This window comes from Dromiciops gliroides, chromosome 1 (genome assembly GCF_019393635.1).
Source record: "Dromiciops gliroides isolate mDroGli1 chromosome 1, mDroGli1.pri, whole genome shotgun sequence".
NCBI lineage: Eukaryota > Metazoa > Chordata > Mammalia > Microbiotheria > Microbiotheriidae > Dromiciops > Dromiciops gliroides.
Genome location: NC_057861.1, coordinates 498198732 through 498221467, shown reverse-complemented (window position 1 = coordinate 498221467; position 22736 = coordinate 498198732). Strand labels below are relative to the sequence as shown.

Below are 22736 nucleotides of genomic sequence, written 5' to 3'. Positions count from 1 at the left end.
CCGTACACAACCTATGCCTATGATCTTTTAGTTCTTTAAAACAGATAAACCATCAGGAGGCAGGGAAAAATCTACTTAAATAATCACTGTAAAAGTTCAGATTTTTAAAAGTTTCCTTTCTGCTGCCTTGAAGCTTTGAACAGACCCTTCTTATTTGAAGCCTTGACTGATCATTTTTGAAAACGAAACTCTTTATGTTCTCCAAGCACATCATTTAAGAGTCAGTGAATCCCCTGATGAACATTCAAATGCATCAAGACCAATGAAGGAGTCTGGTGACATCAAATCAAAAAGCAAAATTCAAGCTACTTTTCACATCAGCAGAATTCTCATAATAATCTTAATTGAAGTAATGGTCAAAAGCAAATTTATAGAAATTCACTCAGTATCTTTCAGAATATCATTAGGAAATATATGGAGGACATGTGGTATTTCTACATTTTTTTTTTAGTGTTCAAAGAAGGAAACAGATATGTTCATAGGATTATCAAACAACACAGAGCTTCTGAATTCTATTCTGAATTTCTAAAAATTCAGCTATTGTCTTTTTAATAAAAATAAGAGAAAGAGTAGCCCTTCCATTTCCCATCGGCAAGTCTGTTTTTCTCCATTCCCGCCCCCCAAATCTGCTGCTTATCAGGACATTATCTTCTCCATATGGCTTAACTATTTTCATTTGTGAGCTATTTCAAATCCAGCTGAGGATGTAATAAATAAGATGACTTGATTTTCATTTCCTACTTCATAACCATGTATCTGAAAAGGAATGTTAGGAAGATGACAACTGAGTCCATTGAATATTTACTAAGTGCTTACTCTATGTGCCAGGCACAGAGAACATCTCTACTCATCATTCCCTCGAGCATGGCTTCTGTCCCTCCTACTCGTTACTGGCTTCATAACTGACATTTCAATAGTTTCTTCTCAGTTCATATGCTTTGCTCTCTCCTTAGTAGCCTAGATCCTCCCCTTGGCATAGTTCCTTTCCCTAATTTCCATAGTCTTGTCATGCTGTTCTCTCTCCATTTTCCTAGGATTATATATATTTTTTCTCTTCCTGTGTAAGAAAAAAAAGAGAAAGGCTAGACTATGCCCATCTGAGGAAAACTGAATATAAAAAGATGACCTGACCTCTAATAAGGACTGAGTAATTTTGTTGTATTTGTACCTTTGTGTATATAGGTGAGAGAGGAAAACCTGTTATTTTTTTCTACATACTTGAGTAACATTGATCCCTACTCTTTTGGAGTTCACATTTGTTTCAGTGGGTAGGTCACATGAAAAAGAACAGTATATAACACAGTGAAATCTAAGGGACAAACATTTCTACCTTATCTTTCATTTTTGAGTTAGTTTTCAATTTCAATTTGCCCAAGGCAAGTGAAGAGGTAGCATCCTAGTAGTGGATATAGAACTTGTGCATCATTGTTCCCATCTCACCCCCACCCCCAAACATGGATTCAAATCCTGCCTTTGACATAATACTTACCATTTGCTCCTGGAAAAGTCAATTAATTTCTAAGTACTCTAGTCAACTAAGTCCCAGAGAGTGTGCCAACCCTATCTCAATGACATTTTAAGTCCACTCCCTATCTTTATTCTATGTTCAAGTACTAAGGATAACAAGGAAAAAGGTTCCTTCCCTCAAGAACATTACATTGTCCTGAAGGGATATAATAATTACATAGAGGGAGAGGGTGGGCTCTGGGGGGGACTCAGAAATCCTTAATAGAGTATATGGCACCTGAGCTATGCCTTGGAAGATGACAAGGACTTTGGAAGGTGGGAATGAGGAGAGAGTGTTTTAGTTATGAGGAATGGTCTGTGGCGAGGCACAGGAAGAGGAGGTAGAATGCCGAGTTCAGGAATAGTTAGCAGTTCTGTTTGGCTGGAACATCCCTCTACACATGAAGAGGAGTCTTGTGGAATGTGTACAAAGACAGGCCAGGGTTTGGTTAGTAAGCATTTTATAGACAAGATAAGTGGTTTGCATTTACACCTAGAGGCAAGAGGGACTTAAGATTCGTGACCTGGGAAGTGACATGATGAGACCTGTACTTGATGAAGATTATGTTGGTAACTGTGCTGAGGATCGACTGGAGAAGGGAGAAATTCAAAACAAGAAGACCAATTAAGAGGCTACTATAGTTGTACAGGCAAAAAAGGAAAAGGGGCAAAGGGAAGGGGACAGATGTGAGATTTTGTGGAGGCAGAAGCAACAAGACATGGCAATTGACTGATTACAGGAGAAGAAAGAATTGAGGGAAAAGAAAGAGGAAAAGCATTTATGAAGTATCTCTTATGTGCCAAGCATTTTACAAATATTATCTCATTCGATCCTCAAGACAACCCTAAGAGGTAGATGTTATTATCCTCATTTTATGGTTGAGGAAGCCAAGGGAGACATAGCTTAAGTGACTTGCCCAGTGTTACATAGCTAGTTAATGTCTAAAAATAGATTTGACTCAAATCTTCCTGATTCCAGACCCAGTGCCTGGAGGATGACCATAAGATTGTGAACCCAGGTGATTGGAAAGATGGTAGCATTTTTTGGGGAAAAAAAGGGAAAATTTACAAGAGAAATAGTTTGGGGACTGGGGAGGGAAACCAATAAGTTCCATTCTGGACATGCTGAATTTGAAATGTCTATCCAGGTGAAGATGTCCAGCAGGTAGTGATAGAGGACTGGACCTCAGGAGAAACGTTAAAGGTAGCTATATATATTTGGAAGTTAACTGCATAGAGATGCCAACCGAACTCAAGATAGCTGATAAGATTACCAAAAGAGGTGGTAGGAAAAGAAGAGAAGACCACAGGGGGCACTAAAAGTTAGAGGATAGGACATGGATAATAATCCAAGAAATTGAGACGCCGGAGTGATTAGACAGGTAGGAGGAGAACCAGAAGAAAGTAGGGTCATAAAAGCCAACAGAAGCATTTACAGGAAAGATTGGTCAATAGGGTCAAAAGCTGAAGAGAGGAATAGAAGATGAGGAAATAAATGATGAGCAGTATGATTTCAGAAAGACTTGTATGAACTGATGTATAGTGAAGTGAGCAGAACCAGGACAATGTTGTACATAGTGACAGCAATGTTGTTTGATGAAGAATTGTGAAAGACAACTATTCTCAACAATACAATGATCCAAGACAATCCCAAAGGACTAATGATGAAGCATACTATCCACCTCCAAAGAAAGAACTGATATTGATGGAACACAGACTGAAGCATGCTATTTTTCACTTTCATCTTTTTTATTCAAGTTTTCTTATACACAATGACTAATATGGTAATGTTTTACATAATTGCATATCACCTCAGGGAGGGGGAAGGAGGCATGGAATTTAGAACTCAAAACTTAATTTTAAAAAAATAATAAACATTTTTATTTAAAATTTTGAGTTCCAAATTCTATCCCTCCTTCCCTCCCTCCCCTCTCCTCTCCCTGAGGCAGTAAGCAATCAGATATAGATTATACATGTGCAATTATGTAAAACATTACTGTATTAATCATTTTTATAAGAAAACTTGAATAAAAGAAAAAATGAAATAAAGTGGAAAATAGCATGTTTCAGTCTGTGTTCCATCAATATCAGTTCTTTTTTGAGAAGCAGATAGTATGCTTTATCATTAGTCCTTTGGGATTGTCTTGGATCATTTGAATGCTGAGAATAGTTAAATCATTCACTGTTCTTCATCAAACAATATTGCTGTCACTGTGTACAACATTGTCCTGCTTCTGCTCACTTCATTATACATCAGTTCTTGTAAGTCTTTCCAGGCCTTTCTGAAATCATCCTGCTTGTCATTTCTGATAGCACAAAATAATTTATCACCATCATATACCACAGCTTGTTTAGCCATTCCCCAATTGATGGGCACCCCTTTGATTTCCAATTCTTAGCCACTACAAAAAGAGTTTCTATAAATATTTTTGTACAAATAGGTCTTTTTGGGGATATCTTTGGAATATAAACCTAGTAGTGGTATTCCTGGATCAAAGGGTAGACACAGTTCTATAGCCCTTTGGGCATAGTTACAAATTGGTCTCCAGAATGGTTGGATCTGTTCACAACTCCACCGACAGTGGATTAGCATTCCAGTTTTCCCTAAATTTCCTCCAACATCCAACATTTTCCTTTTTTGTTATATGTGCCACTCTGATAGGTGTGAGCTAATACCTCAGAGAACTCAAAACTTTAAATAAAAATGTTTATTATTTTAAAAAAAGATGAGGACTGAGAAAACAAAACAATTGGATTATACAATTAAGAGATTGTTGATGATAAGATTTTAATTTTAGTTAAGTAGTGGAGTTGACAGCCAGAATCCAAGGGGTTGAAAAGTAAGGATGTAGGTACTGACCAGACAGATCCAGACATTATTAATTCACATCGCAAGTTGTCACAAATACTTTACTCATCTGTTCTCTCTAATCTAAAAGTATAACTTTTCTGCTCATTAATAGACTCCAAATTAGGAACACAAAAATCCAAACTCACTGTTTCATAGGAGATAATTTTAAATAACGATTCCATTTTAAAAAAATAAGGATTCTACTTCAATTTTAAAATAAGGATTCTATACCATGGGTTTTGTTCAAATAATGGAGTATTTGACTACATTTAAAATGATTCACTTTGCCAAAATTCAGCTTGGACCACTAAAGTAAGGTATTCCTATTGCTATATTTTTCTCATTGTGCCATTATCCTTTTCTTTATTTCTGCCAGTGCTAAAAAACAATAAACAAGAAGAATGTAAACATCCATTTTACATTACTGGATCTATTTGTTTCAAAATATACAAACTGCTTTCAACAACTTTTAGTATGGAAAAATTATTCTTTCTTTTTAATCTTTACCAGATGTTGTTTACACTTGAAGACTTTTTTCCCCCTAGTACATGCAATTACTTTTTAATTAGTGATAAATCTGTCACTCCTGTACTTTTTTGTTTAACTTAACAAATACCAAATGTACCTCCGCTTTTTAAGTGTACAAGCTTTTTCTAATACTATGGTGTAGAGAATGGGGAGAAAGAAATGCAGGACAAAGTGGCAATTATTACAGGTATGTCCTGTTTCGATTGCTAAACAGCAGTCTGAACAAGGCAGCATTCCTCTAACAGGATTTAAACCCAGTTTCTTACTCCCAGATGACTTTTGTGACTGGTGTGAATGAAGGACCTTTGACATTCTGTTGCCTTAAATATTCATCCTTGACCTCTAATGATGCCCAGTTCTACCACTGCTCTGGTTCCTTTAACCTCTCTGACTGTTCTGCAGCTCTCTAACTATAGTAGGAAAAAAGAAACCTCAAAATGATGTTCCCTACCTTGCAAAAGGATGGTGTCAGGCATACTAATACACTGTTGGTAGATCTGGGGATTTGTCTTACTGTGTTATACATCAATTTGAAATTATGCAAGAAAGGGAATGCAATTCTAAGTAATTTCTGACCTAGCTATCACACTACTTGGCATATATTCCCAGGAAGTCAAAGAAAGAAATAAAGGTTTAATATACTGCATTCCAAAATATTCAGGGCTGTACCCTTTGTAGTAGTAAAGAACTAAAAATAAAGTAGGTGTCAATCAAAAGGAAAATAGCTAAAAGAATTCTAATATAGGATTAATGGATTATTATTTTGCATGAAGAAAGGATAAATATGAGGAATTCAGAATAACATAGGAAGACTAATGACAGTAAAGAATGAACGAAACAGAATCAAAAGACCTGTATACACAATGACTATTCCAATATAAATGAAAAGATCACTAAAAAAAAAAAGATCACTATATTTTGAGTAAATGAAAAAACAAGCAATCAAGGTCTCAGAAGAGATAATGAAACATACAACCCCACTAATGGCAGAAAAGCAGAGGACTACTATCAGAGTACTGTATACATTGTCAGATGTGGTAATGATAGCAAGGTTTAACACACATGGCCAGTGACATTTCTTTCAGCTAAAGGGCTATATTCCTAAAATAATTTTACTTAATTGTTTTTCTTTGTTATTAAGGTAGGTTCAATCTGGGATGGGATGGGTACTGAAACAATTGGGTAAAGGCAAAAGGCATCAAAAAAACTAACTTAAAAAAAAAAAAAAGATGGTGTCAAAGGATCTGGTGCCCCCCAGAGGCTCACATTGGTTAGTATAAACAGTATGGAGAGTTTAGATTCTTACTGGCTTTTAGTGACAAGTGTAATTGTTCCTTGTAGTTGTGGGGGAAAAATTTTCTATTTTATACTCTTAAATTATATAACATAGACTAAAGAATTAATAAGCTTTTAAGGAAAAGACATAACATATTCAAAACCAAGACACCACTAAAAGGTCATTCAACCATAAACAAGTGTAGATTTCATTCAGGACAATAAATTCTTCAGTTTTTATAGTATTTTCTTAGCTATTAGAAAATAAAATAGTGGATTAAAACTCTGCAAATAAGGAATTTTCATTTAAGAGATTTTATGATCTCACTGGGAATATAAAAAACCCCAATCTATCCCATCCCACATACAAGCAAATAAGGATAACTTTGGTTTAAATGCTTTAGAAAAAGCCACCAGTGGAGAAAAAAAAATTAGTTCAGCTCAGCAGTTTCTTAGCTGGAAAACAATAAGGAAATTTTAAAAAAATTAATGTATTTATCCCCCTAAACTGTATTTGCATCACTTCTGCGTGTTTCCTTTCTTTACTGTTCCCTACCTCTTTTTCGTTAACAAATCTAGTTGTGAAAGGTGAGTAAGCAGTTCTTTTGGATGTAGCAGGAATGTCAGTGTTGTGGACTGGCCAAAGGAGTGGGGTAATGGAAGGGCATGGGAACCAGAGTACAATACTAAAGCCTGGTATGCTAGATGGTAGCACAACATAGTGTCGCCATGCCACCCACCCAGCACTTTCCACTCTCATGTTGAATCCAAACAATAGCATTCTGGCCTCCAAAGCCTGAATCTTAACTGGAAAACATAACATACTTCTGATTCTGAGCCAGGCTTGGGAAAGTGGATGGTGCCAAGAAAGCTGCATAATTACTGAATGGCCTTCAGAGCTGGAGGTGACATCAGTTTTTAAGGTCAGAATCTGAATCTACGGATTACAGTCTTCCTGTACCCTGGCTGTCACAGAAATACAAGGACATCTGCTTCTGAAGAGTTTCTAACACAATTTACACAGTAAATGACAAACTAGGGTTAACACTGTTATTCATTTAGGGGCAACAAAATATTGTGGGTAGGCATGTAGTTGGGGAGAGAAAGCCACAAGCTGAACTAGAAAAGCAAATAGGTTACTGAAAAATTATTTTCATTTAAGAAGCAAGATGTCGTTTTAGAAGGTTGGTGCTGTTCACGTAATTCTCTTTATTTTCTTGTAGTTGTATTGGAAAATGCAGTGCCTCCAAGTTCCTGAGAGGCCAGGGAACATTTAGAAGGTCATTTCCCAATGTGTAACCTGCATAACACTTTTATCTTTTGTTTTTATTATGTCTTGGTAACTACAGAATTTCCAGTCTAATTCTTTATTTTCCCAAAGGATAAAAACATAATTAACAGTACACTATATAAAATACAAGTTACCTAGACCATCACAGTTTAATTACTCTCAGAATTCAAATATAATGTAATGGATATCAGGTTTCTGCTGTAAGAAGAAACATGCATAGCAGTCTTGTGCTATTTGGGTCCTGTAGATCTCTCTGATATTTATTCACAGTCATGTCACTATTCCCTGATATTTTACTGTGATAAATGAGTCAGATGATGCAATTATGGAAGAGGTTATTCAAGTTACCTTTATAATCATTTAGTCATATCACTAACGCATTCCTTTTCTAGTCGACTTTCTGGCACTATAGTTTTTAAATGTCCTAATAAGTACCTTCCAAATCAATCAGTGACTTTGTGCTCATCATTTTGTATTGTAATTACTTTCTTGAACCATAATGCACTCTAAAGTCATATCCTGCCAACTGTGTAATAAATCAAATCAAATATCACTTCCCATGACTTCTCCTTCCTTGAAAAAAAGAGGCCTTTTAAACATCATAATATATACTATGAAACCTGGGTTTTTTGCAAATAGTATGAATCCATTGTCATAGGAAGAAATAACTGCCTGGCTTAATGAAGAGGATTTTCCATTGTAAACAGGAGGCCAAAAATTGTTTATATATTTTAATGTATTTTTCCATTTTAATATATAGATAGCAGTGTTGCACTTTGATGGTAATATTTTACCCATCTTTGAGCTCTCAAAGTAAAAAAAGGGAAAAGGTTCAAACAATAACCAGAAAATTCACTAGAGCCGTACAATTAAAACCTATGAAAAAAATGTTAAAATACCTGGAATTATTTATCTTAGAGAAGACTGAAAGACAATAATGGTTCTAAAACAGAAAAGGAGATCAACTTAAGTTGTAACATAAAAGATATGCAGCTATAAGAAGAATTTTCTGACAGCAAGGGCAAAACTTCATATGGGTTAACAAAATAACTTCTAAAATATTCTTAGGGAAATGTTTTTAAAATAGGATGTATTCTTACTTCACTGAGATGACTTTTTTATGATCCTAATAGAAGATGGAAGTAAATACTAGATGTTCTAACAAGGTTTTTCTTTAACCTTTTACAATTTTTTTGTAGTCATCAAAGTAAGAGCATACTATTAACCTTCAAATAAACTAGATCTAATTAGATCTACCTATAGACTAAAGGAATAAAACTATAAATTATTGCAAAGTTACCCCAATTAATTTAAGAATTCTAATTCTGAAAAGACGTACAGGAGAAGGAAAATCAGTTTCTACATGATGAGGGATAAAGCAGAGAATATTATGATATAAATTGTGTAAAAGATAAGATACGAGAGAGAAAATACTGTTGTAAATGGAAACATGATGCAAATAAGTTACCAAAAAAGATTTAAGGGAAAGACAGGTATGAGAGAGAATGAATGACCTACTTAAAAACAAAGTCTAGGTTCAATCCAAAGAGAAGTTTTGGAGAAATAGTCCCATTTACAGATCAGCATTTTACATGAAAACAAATGTGCATGATATATATCCTAAGTCCTAAATAGGAAATGGAAATCTATGTTGCCTTCCTGGTTCCCTATCAATTAACTTAATGTTTGATTGTGAAAAAAATGATCCTCTTCTCTCTACTTCATTTGTCAAATTAAAAAAATAGTGGGGGCAGCTAGGTGGCGCAGTGGATAGAGCACCGGCCCTGGATTCAGGAGGACCTGAGTTCAAATCCGGCCTCAGATACTTAACACTTAACTAGCTGTGTGACCCTAGGCAAGTCACTTAACCCCAATTGCCTCACCAAAAAAACCAAAACAAACAAACAAACAAAAAAAAAATAGTGAAGACAGTCTTTGATATCCACAATTTCTTTTGGCTATGAAAAGTAATGATAAAATATTTAAATACTAATGAAACTCATTGAATAAAGATGCAGTACAGATAAAGCATGTCATATCCTTCTGAATTAATTTTATTCCACAATCCAAATATATTATCACAGTTCCTAAAAAGGGCAACTCTGATTCCTACAAAAGAAAAATATATCTATTAGTCACTGAGCAAGTAACGATTAAGAGACACTAGCCAAGATGATAGAATTAGAAGCAGTACATTTAAGTTCTCCCACCTCCAAATTGCTCTGATAATGATTTAAGAATGCTGGACCCAGTCATGATCAGGAAACCAAAAGAGAAACTACAATAAATGATCTTTCCACCCCCAAGAATACAAATTCAACCTGCAAGCAAATAAATGACCAGAGGAGGAATTGTGAAATAAATGGGCATTATGAGACTCCCAGCTAAACCAACAGGGCAGGGCCTCCTGGAGTGTATCACAAGCTCAGACTCAGGTCCAACAGCTAAGGAGTTTCCCAGAGAGGTCAGAAGCCTGGACTCAATACTCAGAGCTCCCAGGTAGTCCTGCAGTGCAGGGCTTTCCAAAGCTGACCTTGGTTTAAGCCCCAGCCCAGTTCAAAAGGTCATGGAACACAGAATCAGTAGAGACACAACACGCAGAGCTCCCAGCTCATGGCTGTTCATAGCAGATATCTGATTCAATTTCACACCCAGAAAGGTAGCTGGGAGTGGAGTTTGGGGTGTGTTTCTAGAAACACTCCGCTTCCAAAGAGTTCCTAGTTAGGGGAGCAATACCAGGTTACCTACCTGGAGAAGATTGCTAGAAGAATGACTTAAAAAAAAGTTAAAGAGCTATCATGAAGCCAAGAACTCTTGAGACAAAGTAGAAGAAAAAAAAAACAAAAACTTGAAAACATCTACAAGAAAGCCTCAAAGAAAAAGAACTTACCCATAAAATAATTTAGAATTCCTAGAAATAATGATGCAAAAGTTTAAAAAAGGAGTGAAAGTGGTAGTATAAAGGATATGAAAGTGAATAGAGAAAAGAATTGGAAAGATATGAGAGATATGGAGGAGAAACTTGGAAAGAGAATTAATAACACAAGAGGTAGAACACTTGACCAAAGTAACAGACTCCATGAAAATTAGAATGGACGAAGGAGTTAATGCACTCCATGAGACAACAGAAAAAACTAAAGCAAAGAAAAAAGATTGGAAAATAATAGCAAAAATGTATAGTATCATATACCAAAAACAACTGATCTGGAAAACATCAAGGAGGAAAAATTTAAGGAATACTGTACAACTTAAAAACACTGACCAAAGAACCTACACATCATATTTCAGAAATCATAAAAGAAATCTACCCAGATATCTTAGAATCAGAGGGCAGAGTAGAAATGAAAGAAATCCACTAGTCACCTCCAGAAAGAAACCAAAATGAAAACTCCGAGGAACATTGTAGCCAAAATCCAGAGCTTCTTCTAGCTAAAAGAAAAAAGACTCTACCACAGTCAGGTTCACACAAAATTTAGGAGCTACCTCTTTAAAGAAGCAGAAAGCATGTAATATTATACTCCAAAAAGCAAAACATTTAACTTACAAGGTAATTTAGGAAACTGGAAAGAGAGCTCTGTGACCCTGTGATGGAAGCTGGCCCAGAGGGCAGAGTGGCAGCAATTCAAGTGGTGGGCCTTGGAGGTGGCAGCAGTGACAGCAGCACTAGCAGCAGATAGATCAGAAGACTTCACCACCCAGAGGAGGCAAACGAATTAGATAGGAAAGAAAAGAGATTACAGGGGACCCCTATAAAGACATTGTGCACAGGACTGGAGACAGTTTGGCAACTCCATTGCCCAGTTCCAGGGTATAGTTGAGCACTTGCAATCACAAGGCAGCAGAAGTTCTAGTTACTGGTTGCAATTCTAGGGTAGTATGAGAATTGGAACACCATCTCCTGTCCTGAAAGGGACATTGTGAGAACCAGGCCTGAAAAGTAAACATGTGACTTAGCATCTGGAAGCAATCTGGCATCTGGAAGTTACCACCTGTTAGTCGTGTCAATCAGTGCTTGGAGCTGTGTGTGTGGACGACCCTGCTTCCTATTTCAGAGAGGGCTTCTGGGAGAAGCCATTGAGAAGCGACCTCTTTTCATCTGGAACTGGCTTGTGGTGGCAGAACTTCACGTGGGCCATGAGGTAAAGGGAGGTTTGCTCTTTGGCTATCCCGCATAGATCTAAGGTAGGGTTTTCCTCTCTCTCTTCACTAACTTCCAATACACTTTAATAAATATTTAAAAGCCGAAACTCTTGCTGAATTGATCAGTAAATCTTAGCTAGTTTCTCCCCCACACTGGGGTCAAGTCAGGCTAGAATTTTAGGCTTTACAGCAGAAAGGAGTAGTAATGCTTGCCCAAGGGAGCAGGTGACTTTCCTGGGTAAAGACCATTACACAGACCAGAAAAGCAGTGACAACATCACTCCCCACATCACACCACCTTGGATAAACTAAAAATTTACAGAACTAGCTGTGAAAACAGCAGCTTGGGAGAACAATCTTCTTCACCCCCAGCCCAGAGGTGAGCAGAACCTAAGATGAACATAAAGTTTAAAATAAAGAGCAAGGCTAGAAAAATGAGTAAATAACAACAAAAAAGAAATACGCAGTTAGTAATCATAACTGGGATTGGGAGGAACTCATCCATAAAACAGAAGCAAATAGCAGAGTGGATTAGAAACCAGAATCCAACAATATATTCTTTACACAAAACGAACTTTAAAGAGAAAGTCACAAAGAATTAAAATAAAGGTCTGAAGTAGGGGTAGCAATCGTGATCTCAAAGAAAAAGCAAAAATAGGCTTAATTTAAAAAGATAATAGGGGAAATTACATCTTGGTAAAAGGTACCAGACAGCTAAGTTAAATCAATACTAGGGGCAACTAGATGGCGCAGTGGATGGAGCACCGGCTCTGGAGTCAGGAGTACCTGAGTTCAAATCCGGCCTCAGACACTTAACACACACTTACTAGCTGTGTGACCCTGGGCAAGTCACTTAACCCCAATTGCCTCACTAAAAAAAAAAAAAATCAATACTAAACATAAATGCACCAAATGTTAGAGTTCCAAGTTCTTGAAGGAAAAGCTAAAGGAGTTATAGGAAGAAATAGACAGTAAAACTATACTAGTGGGAAGGGGGCAGCTAGGTGGGACAGTAGATAAAGTACTGGCCCTGGATTCATGAGGACCTGAGTTCAAATCTGACCTCAGACACTTGACACTTACCAGCTGTGTGACCCTGGGCAAGTCACTGAACCCTCATTGCCCCGCAAAAAAAACCAAACAAACAAACAAACAAAAAAACCCAAAAAACTATACTAGTGGGAATTCCCTTCTCAGAAATAGATAAATCTAATAATAAAGTAGTTAAATAAATTGACAGAATTTTAGGAATGTTAGCTATGATGGAACTCTGGAGAAAATTAGTAACAGAAAAGAATATACCTTTTTTTCTGCTGTACATGTCAAGTTCATAAAACCTGATCATATATTAGGGAATAAAAACCTTACAAATGCAAAAAAAGCAGAAATATTAAGGGCAACCTTCTCAGACTATGATGCAATAAAAATTACATTCAGTAAAGAACCTTGAAAGCATAGATTAAAAAATAATTGGAAACCAATATAATACTAAAAAATGAATGGGTCAAACAACAAATCGTAGAAACAAACAATAATTTTTTTTTTTTGGTGAGGCAATTGGGGTTAAGTGACTTGCCCAGGGTCACACAGCTAGTAAGTGTTAAGTGTCTGAGGCCGGATTTGAACTCAGGTACTCCAGATTCCGGGGCCAGTGCTCTATCTACTGTGGCATCTAGCTGCCCCTCAATAATTTTATCAAAAAGAATGAAACAACATATCAAAATTTGTGAGTAGTAGCCAAAGAAATATTTAGGGGAAAATTTATATCTCTAAACATGTACATCAATAAAAGAAAAAAAGAGCAGATCAATGAATCAGGTATGAAACTAAAAAAAAACACCAAAAAAAACTAGAAAAAGAATAAATTTTTTAAAACCCCCAATTAAACACCAAAATAGAAATCCTAAAAATAAAAGGAGTAATTAGTAAAATTGAAAGTTAAAAAACCCATAGAACTAATAAAACTAGGAGCTGGTTTTATAAAAAAATAAATAAATAGAATGGATAAAACATTAGTTAATCTGATTTTAAAAAGAAAGAAAAAAACAATGAGTATCATAAATGAAAAGAGCAAAAGCACCACCAATGAAGAAATTAAAACAATTATTAGACTTTGTTGTCCAATTATATGCCAACAAAACTAAATCTAAATAAAATGGATGAATATTTACAAAAATATAAATTGAGCAGGTTAATAGAAGAGGAAATACTTAAATAGCCTGAACTTAGAAAAAGAAATTGAACAAGTCATAAATGAACTCCCTAAGAAAAAAATCCCCAGGACAAAATGGATTCACAAGTGAATTCTACTAAACATTTAAAAAACAATTCTAATACTATATAAACTATATGAAAAAATTAAGTAAATGAGTTCTATGACATGAATATGGTTTTAATTGAACCAGGGAAAGGAAAAAATGAAGAAAGAAAATGATAGACCAATTTTCTTAATGAATATTATTGAAAAATTTTAAAAAATACTAGCAAGAAGACTATAGCAATATATCACAAAGATGATACTTTATGGACAGCCAGGATTTTAACCAAGAATGCTGGGTTGATTCAAAATTTGGAAAACTATAAGCATAAGTGACCATATCAATAAAAATAACAACAAAAATTATGATTATATAGAGGCAGAAAATGCTTTTGACAAAATACAGCATCCATTCCTATTAAAAACACTAGAAAACACAGAAATAAATGGAGCTTTTCTTAAAACAATAAGTAATATCTATCTAAAACCAAAAGCAAGGATAATCTGTAATGGGGATAAACTAGAATCCTTCCCAATAAGATCAGGAATGAAGTTAGAAGGTCCATTATTGCTATTATAATTGAATACTGTATTAGAAATGCTAGCTCTAGCAAAAAAGAGAAGAAAAGTAAATCAAAGGAATTAAAATAGGCAATGAGGAAACAAAACTGTCATTCTTTGAAGATGACATAATGGCTTACTTAGAGAATCCTAGAGAATCAACTAAAAAATTGATTGAAATAATTAAGGATATGAAATAAATCCACATACATTATCAGCATTTCTATATATTACCAACAAAGTCAGCAGCAAGAGAAATTCCATTTAAAATAACTGTAGGGGCGGCTAGGTGGTGCAGTGGATAAAGCACCGGCCCTGGATTCAGGAGTACCTGAGTTCAAATCACACACTTGACACTTACTAGCTGTGTGACCCTGGGCAAGTCACTTAACCCCCATTGCCCCCCCCCAAAATAAAATAAAATAACTGTAAAAAATGTAAAATACCTGAATCTACCTGCCACGACAAACATAGAAACAATATGAACACAATTAAAAAACACTTTTCACACAAATAAAGTCAGATCTAAACAAAGAAATAAGGCTGAGTCAATATAATAAAAATGACAATTCTATCTAATTTAATTTAGTTATTCAGTGCCACACCAATCAAATTTCAAAATAATTATTTTACAGAACTAGAAAAAATGGTAACAAAATTCATCTGAAAGAAGAAAAGGTCAAGAATATCTAGGGTGGGGGCAGCTAGGTGGCGCAGTGGATAAAGCACTGGCCCTGGATTCAGGAGTTCCTGAGTTCAAATCTGGCCTCAGACACTTGACACTAGCTGTGTGACCTTGGGCAAGTCACTTAACCCCCAATGCCCTGCAAAAAACAAACAAACAAACAAAAAAAGAATATCTAGGGAATCCATGAAAAATAATGTGAAGGAAAGTGACTTAGCAGAATCAGATTTCAAAATATATAAAAATAGTAAGCATCAAAACAATCTGGTACTGGCTAAGAAATGGAGTGGTAGACAGTGGAATAGATTAGGTACATAATACACAGTAATAAATGACCATAGTAATCTAATGTTTTATAAATGCAAAGATCCAAGCTCTTGAGACAAGAACTCACTACTTGACAAAAACGGAAAACAGTATGGCAGAAACTAGGCAAAGACCAACATCTCACACCATGTAACAAAGTAAGGTCAAAATAAGTCTATGATTTAGAAGACATAAAAGGTGATATTCATAATCAAAGTAGGGGAACATGGAAAAACATATCTGTCAAACGTATAGATAAGAGATTTTATGACCAAAAAAGAGTTAGAGTGGATCAAAGGAGGTAAAATACACAATTTTTAAAACATGAAATTTAAGTTTTTACACAAACAAAATGAATGTAGTCAAAATTATAAGGTAAGCAGGAAACTAGTGCGAAATTTTACTGCAAGTTTCTCTGACAAAGGCCCCATTTCTCAAATATATTGGGAACTGAGCCAAATTTACTTAAAAAAAAGTCTTTCTACAATTGGTCAAAAGATATGAAGAGGTAGTTTTCAAAAGAAAAAGCAGTCATCAATAATCACATGAAAAATACTCTAAATAACTACTGATTAAGGAATTGCCAATTAAAATAACTCTGAGGTACCACTTCACACCTAGCAAATTGGCTAACGTGATAGAAAAGGAAAATGACAAATGCTAGAGGAAAAGTGGAAAAATTGAGAAGTAATGCACCAGTGGTGGAGTTATGAGTTGGTCCAACTATTCCAGAGAACAATCTGGAACTATACACAAGGGGCAATTAAAACTGTGCACAACCTTTGACCCCGCAATACCAAAACTAGATTTTTATATCCCAAAGAGAACAAAGGAAAAGGACCTATCTGAACAAAAGTATTTATAGCAGCTCTTTTTGTGGTGTTAAAGAATTGGAAATTGAAGGGATGTTTATCAATTGGGGAATGGCTGAAAAAGTTGTTGTATATGATTGTGATGGAATACTCTTGTGCTGTACAAAATGGTGATGGGAATGGTTTCGGAAAAAACTGGAAAGGCTTATATGAACTGATGCAAAGTGAAGTGAACAGAATCAGAAGAACATTGTACATAATAATGATAATTAACTATGAAAGACTTAGCTACTCTGATCACTAAAAATATATAATACAATCCCAAAGTACTCATGATAAAAAATACTATTCACCTTCAGAGAAAAAAACCTGATAAATTATTGTTTAAAATCTAAATTGTGGGTTCTAATCTGTACCCTCCTAGTCTTGGGGGGAAGCTGGCTAAAATCACTGATAAATTCAGCAAGAGTTTAGGCTTTTAAAGATTTATTAAGGGGCAGCTAGGTGGCGCAGTGGATAGAACACCGGCCCTGGAGTCAGGAGTACCTGAGTTCAAATCCGGCCTTAGACACTTAACACTTACTAGCTGTGTGACCCTGGGCAAGTCACTTAACCCCAATTGCCTCACTAAAAAAAAGAAAAAAAAGAAAAAAAAGAGGAGATTTATTAAAATATATATTATAAGTTAGTGAAGAGAGAGAGATTGAGAACAGATTCCTTATAGCATAGAAATCCTAGCTCAGATCTAATTTGGTATAGCCAGAGAGAAAGAAAGCATTTTCTTTTCCTAGCAGCCCATGTGAAATCTCTCAAATCACCAAGTCGGTGTCTGAATGACTAAGAGGGCCCCCCTTGTTCTCCATCTGCCACCACACTGGTTCCTCTTCACCAAAAAGAGAGTTCTATGAGTAAGTGTCCACTTCCTAGTTCCTCTCTCCCTCCCCCAAAGGGGAGATCATTCAAGCTGGATGGTTGAGAGTGGTCTCTCGCTGACATCAGTAGTACACCAACACGCCACTCAGAGCCATCCAGGTGTGGCCTCCATCCAATCATCCTTAAGTAGGTTCTTGGTTTCTCATTCTCACCCAATTCAAAAAATACTAAATCAATCAGGTGGGGCCCCTGGGCATCTGCCAAATTCCATTATTTTATCACAAAACTCTGAGTGCAGATGGAAGTATATATGTTTTTACTTTATTATTATTATTTTTTTGCAACATAGCTAATATGGAAATATGTTTTGCATGACTTCACATGTACAATGAGTATCAACTTAGTGAGTGGAGGAGGAGTGAAAATAAGGGAGAAAATCTGGAACTCAAAAGTAAAAAGTGAATGGTTAAAAAAGAATTTCTGATTCAAAGACAAAATCTTAGTAGAAACTTTGAAAAACATGAGAAAAGAGACACAAAAATGCAAATATAAATGAGCCATCAGAAAAGCTTTTTATAAGGAGTAAGTGTTTTCATTTTAATGGGGAAGCAGGTAGATGATAAAATAACAGCCTAAGAATTATAATGTCAGTAGAGATCATAGAGGGAGTCAAATAAGAGAAGGTCTGAGTGTGATCTTTGTTATACTTTTATTATATTAAATGGAGAAATATTAAATAGACACAACGGGGAAGAAAAAGGGAGAAGGAGGGGCAAGAACACATTTCAAAAAATCAGCTGGCACAGATAGAAATCTATACAAACAAGGAAGAGGTGGTGAGAAGGGCATCATTTGAAACTCAGTTTTAACTGATGAAGGGAGAAGTGAGCAGAACCAGAACAATTTTTACCACAAAACAATACTATATGGATGAACATTTTGAAAGACTTAAAAACTCTGATTAACACAGTATATAACCACGATTCTGGAGGACTGATTATTTTAAATGCTGTCCACAATATGAAAATAGGATATGAAGATATGAACAATGACATACATTTTTGGACAATGTGGGAATGTTTCGCTTGACTGTGCCTATATGCTACAGGGATTTCAGTTTTCTTTGTTCCTACTTCTCCAACCCCCAGCAGAGGAGAGAAGGAGAAATGGCAGATGTTTGCTTTACTTTTTTAAAAAAATAATGAAATGTATTGTTGAGAACTGAATTGGTGAAGGGTTGGGAGAAGCAAGTAATGGTTAAAGATCCACAGGAGAGCACAGTATTTATTTTATTAAGCAGTTAGGAGTTAATATCATATATAAAACAAAGTGCATGCCTTCAAATTCAATAGGTAATGGAGTCCCAATCAATAAATTGCCTCAAATTCATACTTTCAAAGGACCAGTGGTCTTATCAAAGTGGGTATTCTCCTCACCTAATCTCCATCCCTCTCATCCTATTGTTGTCCATGTCTTTTTGGAAATCTTTTGTAGGGGTGAGGGAGTTCTATCCAATGTGCTGGGGACTTTCCTTTAGATCTCTTTACATTTTGTCAATATCAGGGGAGCCCAGGTACTACCCATCTTTTTTTATTCCTTGATCTTGCTACATCACTGGCTCACCTTCTACTTCAATAATATTATCTCCCTTATGATTTCCTTTATAATGTCTGCCTTGAGAAATTCTTAGTCATATATTTGAACCTACTCTCATTCAGCATATACTTTTCTACTGACCTTTAACAAAAATTCTTCAGGGAATGTGCTTCTGAAGCATTTAGACTATTGTCCAGGAGAATACTGCTGATAAAAAAAAAATTGACCTTTATTTTAGGGAGAAGCGTGAACTTCATTAAAAGCACTCAAAGGCCTGTCTTAATCCTGGATAACTTTGGGCCCAGCTCATTATCCATTTGTAGTATGCATACAAGATAAATGTAATAATGGACTAGCTTTGTGTTATCTATCCAACTTATACAATACCCTAACAATAGGCATTATTTGTCTAATTGTTTTTTGGTTTTTTTCCTGTGTGGATGTCATTTATGAGGCTATCTTTCATGTGACACAGCGGATACAGTGTCAGGTCTGGAGTCAGGAAAACCCAAGTTCAAATCCATCCTCAAACACTGACTAGCTGTGTGACCCTGGGCAAGTCACTTAACCCTGTCTGCCTGTTTCTTCATCTGTAAAATGAACCAGAGAAAGAATCAGCAAACCACTCCAGTGTCTATGCCAAGAAAACCTAAATGGAGTCACAAAGAGTCAGACAAGACTAAAAATGACCAAATAACAAAATTCCAGGCGTTGATACCACTAAGCAAAATACCATCTGCTAACAGGAGCATCTGGAAAGCCTCAACATATATCATGAAAAAAAAAATATATATCTCATGAATCCCTCTTCCATTTAGCTCTGTGGTAGAAATCTTCCATAATAGCAATAAGTATTTTTGGCAAGCATTAGGCTAGGTCTGATTCAGGCTGGTATCCTGCTATTACAGGAATGAGGATGTAATGAATGAGGTACTCATATGTCATTTAACAATTAATAAAATGAGTTTTTCTTTGATAAAGCAGATAAAGGATATTAAACAAAAATGTACCAGTACTTAGATTAGGTAGACATATTCTCTCACTTCCTTCTTCCACTTAAAAATGGAATGGAGTCTGGTCAGTAGGGAAGGATATGGTGGCTTAAATGATCTTGGGACATTCACCAAGTTTAGTCTTTATATGCCCTTAAAGAATTATGCCCCTTTAAGCCCTTAAATTTAGCCCTTTTGGGGGCAGCTAGGTGGCACAGTGAATAAAGCACTGATCCTGGATTCAGGAGGACCTGAGTTCAAATCCAGCCTCAGACACTTGACACTAGCTGTGTGACCCTCGGCAAGTCACTTAATCCTCATTGCCCTGCCCCCCCCCCCAAAAAAAGAGTTTAGCCCTTTTATGCCCTGGTGACCAGAAAGCTATGTCAGTACATCCTGAAGCTACTTAGAAAATGCATCAAGAAAGGTGCAGCTTAAGTCCTAGACCCTGAGCCAATTAAGTCCCAGGCACAGCTTTGTCATCTTTCAAGGAAAAACTAGCCTATACCATGTTGCAGGGGGAAAGGAAAACCTTTGTAAATAATGGTCTTATTATGGAAAGTAAGAACTAATTAAAAAAAATTGATTCTGAGATTATTTTTATTTTCATATTAATAAGGCTGCTAGAGAAAGTTATGTTAAATCTTTCAAATAATCTTGTGCAACTGATTCATACATGGCAGACACTTTGAGAGTTTTTAAAGCAGAATTTGCTTTATCATATGAAAACTTTTTATATAGCAAATCAACAATAAGTACAAAAGGATCTTGTGGTCTGGTATAGTTTGTGAAAACCTGTCAATTCCCTTCTCAAATGTTCATTATCAATGCCCTTAATATATATGTAGATTTTTACTTTTGTAGTGATTTTGTATTGGTGGGAAATTTGCTTGATAAGCTTATGTTGGAATAAGGTACATTATGTTTTTCCACAGTGTTTGGCATCCTTTCCTTTATCTGATATGTTGGGAATCCTTCAATGTCCTCAAAATGTACTGTTGCAACGTGGATCTCCTTGTTGTATATTTGTTTTATTCCAGCCATGTTTCCCATTATTTCATTTAGTGCTATGCCTATTCCCTCATGCACTGCATTGGAGACTGATAATATCAGAGTTCAAACATGGTAGCTCCACTGTCATTGAGGAAAATAATTACCTACAGAAATCTGAACAGATCTTTTCCATCTTATGTCACTTCACTGTCTTTCTTTCCATTTTTATCCTTAGATGCTCTTTGAAATGATCTGGTTTCATTGGCTCTCTTGATAATTTATTATTATTTTTTCCTCCACTGCTTCTCATTGGTTTATGAGGTGATACTGATAGTCTTCCACATCCTATTCCATAAAATTTTACTTTGAAAATTATCTATCTATACGAATATGTTTTTTCTTGGCTACATATCTCTCCACTTAGCAAAGAGAATAAGTGTTTATTAGATGAAGTGGTCGCTAGGTTCTCTTGGTCTTATCTACACTGGCTACGTCCAACATCTCTTCTTGAAGAAAGTATTCATGATACACATGTGAAAGGATTCTGCTTAGTTCTGCAAATCTTTGGTATCTCTCATTTTGTATTCTTGAATCCTATTGTCCAACATAATTTTCAGTTCTATTCTTCAGGTACACCTTTACACTAAAGTTGCTATGTTGATTTAAACTGCAACATTCTGCGTACTTCACAGAATTTCCCTTTCTCATTCTCTGCAATGTCATTGGATAAGTTGTAATTTATCTCATTTGTAGTCTTTTTGCAAATGCTTTTCTCCTGAGAACTTTGTATGAGATGACCAAACATACCATGAAATATTTTTTGTTGTTTTTGGTTCCATGACATAAACCAATTCTTCTAATTCCTTTATTTACTTTTCCAAAGAGAACCAGTGAGCTGTCTTTTAATTTAGCTACAACTTTTTTTGTGTCTTTTGATTTCATTTATCATGAAAACGTCATTTGATGTGACTCAGGTCCTTCAAATGTAGGTCTATTCATGGTCACTGAATAGGGGATCTCACATTTAGGATATCATTATGTTAAAGAGTAAAGCTAATATTTACAAATGGTCCCTCTTTTAGCCATTCTGCCACTCTCCCTGCAAAGGACTGAGGGTCTTTTTGTACTTATCTCTGTTTCATAGATTTCTAAGGCCAAAGAATCCATTACCAAAGGAACAAATTTATATTTATTTTAAAATTAAGATTTTATAAGCAAAAGAAAAAAATCAATACTGTTATAGAAGGAAAAGAAAGTAGCAATTTAGTTGAGATACATGTTAAGGAAAAGAGGGAACTAAAGGGGAGTGGGATTGTTTAGTTGCTTTTTTAAAAAAAGGCAACAAGCATTTACTAAGCACTTACTATAGGCCAGACATGACAAGTCTCTACTTAATTCTCCATACTGTGTGCAAGGTACATAGGAAAGATGCTTTATATTAGGTACAAGGTAGAAAGCCATAAGATTAATTTTAAAGGCTCCAACTATTTTTTTCGCTTTTTTTTTCTGAGCTAAGGCAAACTACATTAAGCATAATATAAAAAAATTCTCTCATTATCATTGCACATACCAGTAATGAATCTTTTATAAAGCATTCCATCTCCTCTGGAAAATTTCTGTGCCTGGAGATTAAATTTTCAAAAAGATGCAATGTTGCTTTTTCCAGGCTAGGAAGGTGACGGAGCCAGAGGGAGAGTACAGCTGATTCAGAAAGGGCAATCTTCTTCCTATTATGAAGAGAAAAAAAATATATATATATATACACACACACACATATTTATGTCATATATATAATGTTGCACACATATATACATGTATAAAATACATTAAGTCCTTTAAAAAGTTGACAAGCTTTTAAAACAAAGTCATTCATAGTGAACTATAAACATTTTTTCTATCCTCACTAATGAATTTTTACATTACCATCAATTAAATGAGCGTCCATTATGCAGGAGCACATGTTAGAACCTCTCAACTCACCAAAGAATTTTTCAAAGACAACACCAAAATTAAGTTCAATAAAACAAGGATAATATATTTGGGAGAGGAAAAAGTACATAAAATGATATG

At 35.5% G+C, this 22736-nt stretch overlaps 1 protein-coding gene across 1 annotated transcript in view; it reads right to left on the bottom strand.

Moving 5' to 3' along the window:
* FANCC (FA complementation group C) overlaps nucleotides 1-22736 on the bottom strand; it is a 197524-nt gene that overhangs the window by 47874 nt on the left and 126914 nt on the right. The window contains exon 9 of the mRNA XM_043977297.1: nucleotides 22237-22393. Within this exon, the coding sequence (XP_043833232.1) occupies nucleotides 22237-22393 (157 nt within the window). The remainder of the gene's footprint in view (nucleotides 1-22236; nucleotides 22394-22736) is intronic.